Genomic DNA, 9,614 nt, shown 5'->3' with positions numbered 1-9,614 from the left:
CACGGCGCCGCCCGCCAGCGGCCCCCCCGGCACCCCCGGCCGCGGCGCCCGGCCACCGCCCGCCGCCCCCAGCACCCCGCCGCTGCCCGCCTGGCCCACTGCGGCACACGCTACCTCCTCCTACAAGATCTACGTCCACGACTCGGCGCCGTCCTGGACCTTGTCTCCCTTCCAGGAGTCGACCACCACCACGCCGGAGGCCAGCACGACCCCCAAAACCCGTAAGTGATGCCGCCCGCCCGCGCCCTCGGGCCGCCCGGAGCGCGCGTCGCCCCGTCCGGACCCGGTGTCGGCCGAGCGGCGGCGGGGTCGGGTCGGTCCGGGGCGAGGCGCTGGTCGGGCGCGGCTGCCGTGTCGCTCCCGTGCGGTTGCTGCCCTGCGGGAGGGAGGCCGGAGAGCTGCGAAGTTTGCGCTTCTTTCTCCCTCCCCCGCTTGCGCCCCCACTCCCCCGGCAAGTTCCCTGCTTTTGTGATGGATGTTGAGGCAGGAGCAGCCATTTGAGGCGACTGGTTTTTCTTATGGTTTTTAGGAAAGATGCAGATCTCCCCCCTTTCCCCTTCCAGGCTGGTCTGCGAAAGGTATTTAGGAGATGCTGGGAGGTATTTGAGCGAGAGGGATCGTTGATGACAGACCCAGAAGGGTCAGTGGGGAGAGTGGTCCTCGGGAGGTGCGGAGTGGGTTGTGCGTGTGCTTGTCTGCTGGTGAGGGAGTTTGGTTTCCCGCACACTCGTCTCCCTTGAAACAGAGGAGAGCGGGCTCCGCAGGGATGCTCCCTCCGTCCCAGCGCCGGCTTCTGAAGGAGCTGCCGCCAGCTCCGCCAGGAAGGAGCCCAGGGCACCCCGCGGATATGCAGACGCAGCCCAGCGCTTTGCCGGCTCCCGTGTGTAGCCTCAGCACCGTCTTGCCGTAACTGACTATTTTTTTTTTAAGCAGAGGAGGGGGCTAGTTCTCCGATTGATGCTTGGTGGCTGGTTCTTTCCGCCCTCCCAAGCACAAACTTAAGGATTCGGGCTAAATCTGAAAATTCGTTTGGTCTCTGTGTATGAACTTTCAGCTTCTCATAAAGGTTACTTAGGACAAACGCAATCCTTGCCAGAAGAACTTCTGTGTGGTGCTATTTAGTGAAATGCTCAATTATACTGTGTTATAGTAATCTTCTGCTTTTTCTCGGATGCAGTAGAGGAAATGAAAAGCCGGGTGTCCTCCATTAACTCTTAGTTGCTGCTGCTAGGAACATCAGTTCAACTGAATGGTACCACCTGATCACTTCTACAGCCTAGCGTTCCCCTTTTGGGTGCTAATGCATGGCTATTCTGCTGGAGGATTTTGTTAGCAAGTAATTTGAACTTTATTTTGTGTATTAAATCTATTTGCTGATTAGCACTGGGGCAGAGAGTATAGGCAGAGCGAGCTGATCTTGTGAATTGACAAAATCGGGAGAAGAACAGCAAATTGGATATGAATGTGTGGGTGGGTGTGCAGGTGGCGGATGGCTGGGAATGATTACGAATAAAACTATCACTGAATCAGAAGAGCAAACAAGGCAGTAACTCGTTTCTCCTGTGTCTGCTCTGGTAATTGACAGAAGCATCCCTTACAGGTGTGTCTGAGCCTGCATGTTCTGTAGGTACAACCTACGGAAGTCAGAAGTTACCAGAAGGAAAATCTTTTGTGGAGCTGAACCCAACCCATTTCACTGAGGAGTAGGGAGCTGTATAGGGCACTTCTTAGAAGCAAAACAGCAAAGGAAGCAAGATTTTCGACCTGTGTCTCTGTTTTCAATCCTTGCGTGAACCAGATATGTTACGTGGTGCTTCAAACTGCTGTGACCTGTGTGCGTCTGCCTGGGCTTGCCAGGTGGGATCTGTCACAGTCTAAGTGCTCCCTTGAAATTGCTTCCTTTCTGCTCTTCCTCTCTCTTTGGGTATGTAAGAGAAATCCACAAGACCTTACAAGGTCTAGAAGGCAGGAATATCCTGATTAATAAATAATGTTCAGCTGGCAGGACTCTCGTCCATGCAAGACACACCAAGGAAGAAGGAAAACCACAATCTTGAAATGTTCCTGGCAGTTGCAGAGCCTCCTAACTATTTTTTGTTTTAGGGAGACTGCTAATACCTTTTACAGCAGGGTGTTTCCCTTCATTAAATGGAGCTCAGTTATAGGATGGAAATGCAAGAACTGCAAATCCAGCAGAAATTGACCCTGTTTGGGCACATTGATAGCAGAGATTATCATTAATGGAAGATTAAATAGATTACATAAAAAAGGATTTGAATTTGTAGGGCATGTGAACATTTTTTTAAAGCCTACAGCTGTACTCTCCAGATACATATAAGCATCTCTGAGGATACATGTAAAATTCTTTGAGGCTGCAGTATCCACTGGAGGGGGGAGAGAGGAGAAATGCAATCTTTTTGCTGTGAACTGCTGACATGGTGTGACCCCAAAGCAATATCTGCATCTGCCACTAACAGCTCTTAGTAAGAAAGGGAATTTTTTAAATCAAATTCATCCTAATTTCCCAGGTTGAGCTGCATGTTCCTTCTGTGCCCGTTGCTCCAGCTGCTATTGAAATGAAAGTCATGGATCCTGTTGTACCATGTGAATACAAAATCTGACATGATGAATCTCATGCCCCAGCTTTCAAAATAGTGCACGCCCTTGTGTGATCCCCTGGCTTGGCAAGGCACATATGTGGGCAGGAGTCATAGGTTATTTAACGTTTCACAGCTTTTAAGAAAAGAAGCAGCTGCCTGTATTTATACTGATTTGTGTTGCAGTTTATTTAATTGTTTTAACATGTTAAATGGGCTCAAAATAGGATTTAGGAAAATGGAAGGCAAATCAGGAGTTATTTCTCCAGAAAGCTGTATGATTGCCCACCTGAATGAATGTTGGTAAAGCCTTTTCTCCGTGTGTGTATTCATCTCAGGAGATGTTGTGAAATCTCTCTTTTTTGTGGGTGTGCATAATGACAATAATTCTTGGTTGTGTTTCACTCAAAGTCAAGCTATCTGTTAGCTGTTTTGAAAGTTCTTGATGAAGATCCTTCAGGTTCTGACTAAGCAAAAGCCACTTACTCATCAAATCTCACTCTGTGTCTTGTGCCTGCATGTGTTTTCCATGATCGTGTAAGAAATATGGCTTTTCAGCATTAGCCTCTTCATCCAGTGCTCAGCATAAAAGTCAATCACTGATTTGGAAGGGCAGGCCAGCCTGTAGATCAGAAAAATCAACCAACTGACTGGAATATACCAGTGAGGTTTTATTTTTATCAAACCATTGGTTTAATTTTTAAAAAGTCATGCCCTGATTTTTCCAATATGCATTTTTCATGGTATTCTGGGTTCTTCAGTAATGTTATTATCTTTAAATTGAGATACTGGACTTATAAGAATTCCTGTGTGAATTCAGCTATGAAATAGCACTGTGGTTTCTCTCGTGTTCATATGACCAAAGGCTAATGCACAGAACTGAGGTCAGGCAGGTGGGGCTCAACTAATGCATCGTAACCAAGAAAAGAGATGTTACAGAACATTCTAATCAATAAATCTTGTGAAGGCCAATTGCAACCTTTTTTTGAGTCCAGACTTCATCCTGAGTATGCTTTGATTTTCTGCTAAAGATTTTCTGGTCCAGCCGTTTGTCCCAGTCATGTCTCTGACTGTTTGTTATGCACGGCATGGGTTCAAGTAACAAGCATCTGGCAGATGCACAGCTACCAGCACTGACATTTTGGTAAAAGCTGTTTGTTTTATTTTGCACTGACTCAAATATCTTTTTCACATTAAGGGTGACACTTAGATGGAACTGCGGGGTTTTCACCAACTGGAGGGTGTTGTGGGAGGTGCCAAACCGTAGTAAAACCAGACCTACTCTTCCCAGAGCCCTAAAGCGTTCTGCCAACAAATGACACGTATCTGCGAACACTTCGCATTATGATCATGAGCTGTCATTGAAATCGAGGGGAGCACACGTGACTGGAAAGCACGTGTCTTTAGCATTAACTAAGGTTAATATGCCAGTTATGTATCAATTTTAAGTGTTTCAGAAGCTGTTGAATTGAAAAAAAAAGTACTGAGGCAAATAACTGGGAGTTTTAGGAACATTGGCTTCTTGTTCCCACTTACTTTCCGTTGACATACCTTCGGTCAGCATACCACAGAAATGATTAGATTTGTGTTTCCCATCTTGAATAATTGTCAACAGGAAGACTACCATCAAGATAAAAATAGCGGATACAGAATTGTAGCCACTCCACTGAAATGAAAATTATTGTAGTTGTATTTTATTTTTTCACATTTTACAGCTATAACTTGGTTCATCTGTTTCAATTAAGTTGGATGACACTGGACTTAATTCCATTTTCCATTTATAATCTTCTTTCTAGTTAGGGACTAGTGCAGTTATCACTGAATTCATAAAGAAGTGGAATATTCAAGTAAGTCCCTCTCAGATATGTACATTGATTCTATTTGGATATATTTCTTCTCTTTTCCTTTTATTAAAGTATTCATTGAAATCCTATGACCTAGGAAACTTTCATAGCACTGGCATGATGAGTGGAAGGGATATGGATGAAATTATTCCATGCTGATTTTTAACCCTGAAGAAAGTTCTTTTGGGTACTGTATGGTTTCTCATTGATTTAACCTGTGATCACTGGTAAAAGCAAAGCCTTGCATTTTATTTGGCATAAGTTTTTTGCATCTATACAAAGATATTATGTGATATATTGTATGTTGACAACAGAATACCATTATTAAATTAAAGTATTGATTCATTGCAAAGTCTTACGCTAAAGTAATGTCAACCCCACAGAAGTAATGTCTAAACCCACAGAAAATGGAAATTAAAAATTAAAGCAAAAGACCTGTCTCTATCTACAGTATTGTGTCTAGCGTTGCAGTACATTTATCATCTGACTCATTGCTTTGAAACCTCCTGCAAAGCCCAGTAAATACATGGATTGCCATGGATTTGACCTTGACTGTATCTTTAGATTTTATAGCCCATGTGGCTTTCAGAAGTACCTATAACATACTGGTGTTTGCTTTTGCTGATTTCTGTTGTGACTTGTATGGAAACAAACAGCACAAGGAAAAGTACCTGGTAAAATCATGTGGGACGAGTTGGTCACTATTGTTTTTCTCTGACCCTGGTGGTTTCTTTTTGAGCTTCTTTTTGGTTTGAACAGCTTTGCAGTACTCCAGTTTGACTGTGCATATGCGTGTGCACACACAAAACAGAAGCATGTGGTTGTGCATTTGCACTGTGCCAGTTTTTGAGAAGGATCGGGACTTCAAAGCCTGTAGTAACTCCAGGAGCAGTCTTTGCTAAACAAGACGGCTGCTTTAGTTCTGGTGCTTGTCCTTGCACTGTAGTTCAGAAAAGAAACCTGGTGGTTTCATGGTAGCTACTTAGACTGGTGGTTACTAGAATGCTAAGTTGAAGTGCATCTTTTTTAATTTGGAAGTCTCAGGTTCTTCTGTGTGGAAGGGATTTGTTGTCACTGTTGCTATTAAGCACAGATACTTTTTAATTATTATTTTGCATCACAAGAGTAGGAAAGACAATGAAATACTTTACATTATGGAAGGGTTTCCTTCCTCTGAGGGACTTAGTTCTTGGATTGATATGGTGAGAGTTAGAACTGTTGTTCACAATGAGGTGGCTGTGCTTCAGATCAAAACTGGGGCTTTGTTTTTTCGTTGCTTAGGACTGAATTTCCAAGGTGGACAGCTCATAAACCTGCTTTCCTACTTTTACCTTCCCCTTCATACCTAATCTCAAGCCACTCTACTGAGTAACATACATCTTCAGTGGAGGAAAGTAGCTCCCCGTGAGGGCAGAGCGAGGGCACTTCTGACCTGGACAAGAGAGAGGAAGAACATTCAGAAGGCTCCTGGGTAATACAGAGAAAGTAAATGCACATGGGTGGGCAAGTGCTTTCTGACTGGGTTTTTACTTTCTATCACACAGGTTTCTGGGGCCCTCTGGTAGAATGCATTCAAGAGGAAAAAAAATGAATAAAGCAGCCACGAGGAAAATTAAAGTAGCAACCGCATTTATAAATTTCCGTGTCCTTTTCACGGAAGAAATACCTAATTGGGTCGACTCTTCCTGGTGAAACTTGGAGATAGTAGGGAGAAATACATTAACTAAATGCTTATTGCTAACTGTTTAAATGTTTATTTCTGAAACTTTGTTTCAATGTACTCAATATTACTTTAGTAATATTCAAAAATACAGATAAAATAATTCTTCCAATATTTTGTCTTTTCCATCCTCCAAGAGTAGTATTTTGCATTTCCAAAGCTGAGTTTCTCATGTAGCATGGAAATAGGAGGATTCTGTGACTTTCAGGTCTTTTTTTACAACACATTACTCTTGATTCCATTTTTTTTTCTCTTTTGTGGATCTATTAACTGCTGTAGGAGACAAACTATTTAGCTTCAAAGATCATTCACTTCATATCATGTTGAGAAACCGATTTCTAAGTCCAAATTGATTTATTTTTTTTTCCTCAGTGTGGGTTTTTTTGGTATTTCTGCAAGAATTAAGCCTTTGGGAAAAGCTCAAGTAGAATGGGAGAGGCTTGCTGTCCAATAAAAATATAACTGGATAAAAAGATAAAGTGAAACTTTGGTCTGGAATACCTGAAGAAATTCATGCTTTAGTCCCTGCAAAATAAATTCAGCAACTTGCTAAGTCTCTCTCCTCTTTTTACTTTAGCATCTTTTTGTTTGTTACTTTTTGGGTTTATGGCTTTTCCTTTTCTTTTAAAATTAATTAAGAGCTTGGCAATTCTAAGGGCCCTACAGTTGTGCCCCCTCCTTGCCCCCCACTTGTATTTTGCACTCATAGGAAAGAGGCACAATAGCAATGCATCTATATTGGCAACGTGGTAGGTGCTCTTTGTAGAAAAATGAATTAATATTTTATTTTTTATGAAAAGTCAGATCTTTCACTGAAGCATTTTGTAACTGGGTTAGCAAAGAATTGAGAAAAACATATCCTGGTAGTATTCTGTGTAGAAGTTGTGCTGAATTAAATAGTTTACAGTCTTCCATTTTTTATAACGAAGTTGCTATATGGCCAATTTTTGCAAACATACAGACCCAGCTTAGCGTGTGCGGGTGATGCATTTTCTCGTTTGTGGAGTTATGCATCTGTAGAATCAGGGCTAATTTATGTGAACATCTGTGTGATTATATCTGTTACTCTGCCTTAGATTGCAGTGTGAGTGCTTACAAAACATGCCTGTGTAAGTAAATGTACATCAACTTTTTAAAAGCTGCCAACATTATTTAAATGTGCTTATTAGAACTGAGTTTCCATTAGTGCATTTTCTTTTGCGTGTGTTTTCTACCTTGCATGTGTTCTTAGCGCTATAGTATTATTCTGTTTACTCTTTGCCTGAAATAAAGTCAGTAGTAAAATCTTTGTGTTCTGGGGGACTGTAGTTGCTTAGTTATAGATTGTCACAATACACATGGGTCGTGAATCTTTTTAAACATTTCTTTTAAATTATTTCCTTACCTGATTTTTTTTCATTGTTCTTGAAAATACTTCTGGTTTTGTACAGTTTTTCTCTGTATTAAGTTCTCAGCTAGATAGATGCCAAAACTGACTTTTTCCTGAACCTTATAGATAGAAATTGTTTTCTAAAACACTGGGGATGGGAAGATGTATTTTAAGATCTAGTTATTTTCTGAAACCAAGACTACGAAATTATCTTCACATTGTTCATTTCACAGCATCCTTGCTGTTAAAGTTTCAAGTTTCTAGTTCAGGAGGAACTGAGCCTTGATTGCTGGCTGTTACCAGATAGAGGGGCTATAGCACTGCGTAACAGCAAATCATTAAATTAGCATTAATAGCAAATAGCCTCTTTTGCAGATCTGATTATTCTCACTGATGTCAGAAGTTGTAAAGCAAGAATTGAGATAAGATGTGTTTATTCTCTTGAAAGGGTGTCAGTGGTCTGTTTTTACTGCAGTGACAAGTTGTTTTTTCCTAACGTGGTTGACAAGGAAAGTAGAAAACATGCAATCTAGCCTGCAGTTGCTGTGCTGCTTCTAAATGTAATCAGAATTTTAGCAAATACAAAATACTTGTACCGAAAAGTGTTGCTAACCTACAAAATTGTTCAGCACTGTGCAAATGCTAATGTTTACTTATGCCTCCCAATTCAGTGCATAGTAAAACAGCATTTCCAGTAGTGTGTTCAGAGTGGCTGAGAGTTGTAGCTATCTGGCCTTCTCAGTGGCTGAGTAATACAGTTAAATATTAAAAAAGATGTAGTGAACCTTTGTTTCCTCTCCCCTGGTGAATTACAGTAAAAGTGGTTGGCGGGTTATCAGTAGAATAGTGCTAAGCTATCCCAGAAGTTTTGACTCAGAATTGATTATATAGTACTTGCTACAAACAATCTAGTAATTGTCTTCCAAAGGGGTGTGCTTTCTTATTGTTTTTGTTAAGAGTAGTACTGTGTGGAGAGGAGATTATTTTCCTTGTTCAATCTGTCAGTGAGTTTACAGAAGAGATGCAAGATCTTTGTTTGAAACCCAGAGATTTGCTGCACTGAAAGGGTACAGTGGTTTTCCTGCCAGACTTTGCACTGCCAGGATTCAGTGGGCAGTGGGTACAGAACTTAACTGAGGGGATTATTCTGATGAGTGTCAGTGCTCCTGATTTAGAAGGGTAGAGGTACTTTTGTAATTATTTCATAAGTAGCTAAACCACATTAGTCTTTAGCCTGAAATCTGGCCCAGCTACATAATGGCCATAGTGTTAAAAGTTCAATGCCCTCAATTTCTTTTTTTTTAATAATAACTAGAAAACTAAAATGCTATGCATAAATACATACAGCAATGACTTTTTCCTTAAGAAGATTGTGTGTCTTTTGATTTTAGATTTCAATCTTTATTTTATAACTTATGCTAATAGAGCATACCATGCATTTCACAGGGTCAGCTGCTTCTTTATAAGCTGTATCTCAGTGTCTCGAAGTTGATTGTAATTAGTTTCATCAATAAAAAATGTTACAAAAATACAGGTTGCAAACTAACAGGTTATAAATTATGCTATCTAACAGGTGAAAGCAATTATTGATGCTGGTTTTGAGTTTATAGCATACTTACTTTGAAATTCACTGATTATCTCAAAGTAATGTAGAAATGATGCAGTCTGCTACTAAACTGTGTTACTGGAACATGTTTTCATAGTGCACACGGGCTCTTTCTACTAAAGCTGCTCTGTACCTTTGCCTCAACTGATTACCTTCTGAGCTGTGAAGATGATGACCTTGATGCTCATAATTTTAAAAACAAGAGAGGAAATGCAACATTCACAGGATACTTAGGGTCTCGTTTGTACTGGAGAGGGTGAACATTTGCCACTTGGTGACTGCTGTCACCTTGCCTTAGAGAAGAAGGGTGGCTGGTGGTCAGCGGAGGTGACGGCCTGAGCTGTACCCATCCTGCACTTCTGCACAAGAACCTCTTCAGCACGCTCTGGCCTGATCTGGGAAGACACAACCTTTGCCTTGTCTCTGTCAGCATTAGCTATCCTGCCTTGTTCTCTACAAAAGCACAGAGGGAAATAAG

At 41.4% G+C, this 9,614-nt stretch overlaps 1 protein-coding gene across 1 annotated transcript in view; it reads left to right on the top strand.

The window, feature by feature from the left end:
• Position 1: 1 nt before the first annotated feature.
• NRG3 (neuregulin 3) overlaps positions 2-9,614 on the top strand; it is a gene marked incomplete at its 5' end in the record, with an annotated part of 378,099 nt that continues 368,486 nt past the window's right edge. Inside the window, one exon of the mRNA XM_027698646.1 lies at positions 2-221. Coding sequence (XP_027554447.1) covers positions 2-221 — 220 coding nt within the window. The remainder of the gene's footprint in view (positions 222-9,614) is intronic.

Source organism: Neopelma chrysocephalum, unplaced genomic scaffold (genome assembly GCF_003984885.1).
Source record: "Neopelma chrysocephalum unplaced genomic scaffold, ASM398488v2 Primary Assembly neopelma1_131, whole genome shotgun sequence".
Taxonomy (NCBI): Eukaryota; Metazoa; Chordata; class Aves; order Passeriformes; family Pipridae; genus Neopelma; species Neopelma chrysocephalum.
This window is presented reverse-complemented; position numbering and strand designations above follow the sequence as displayed.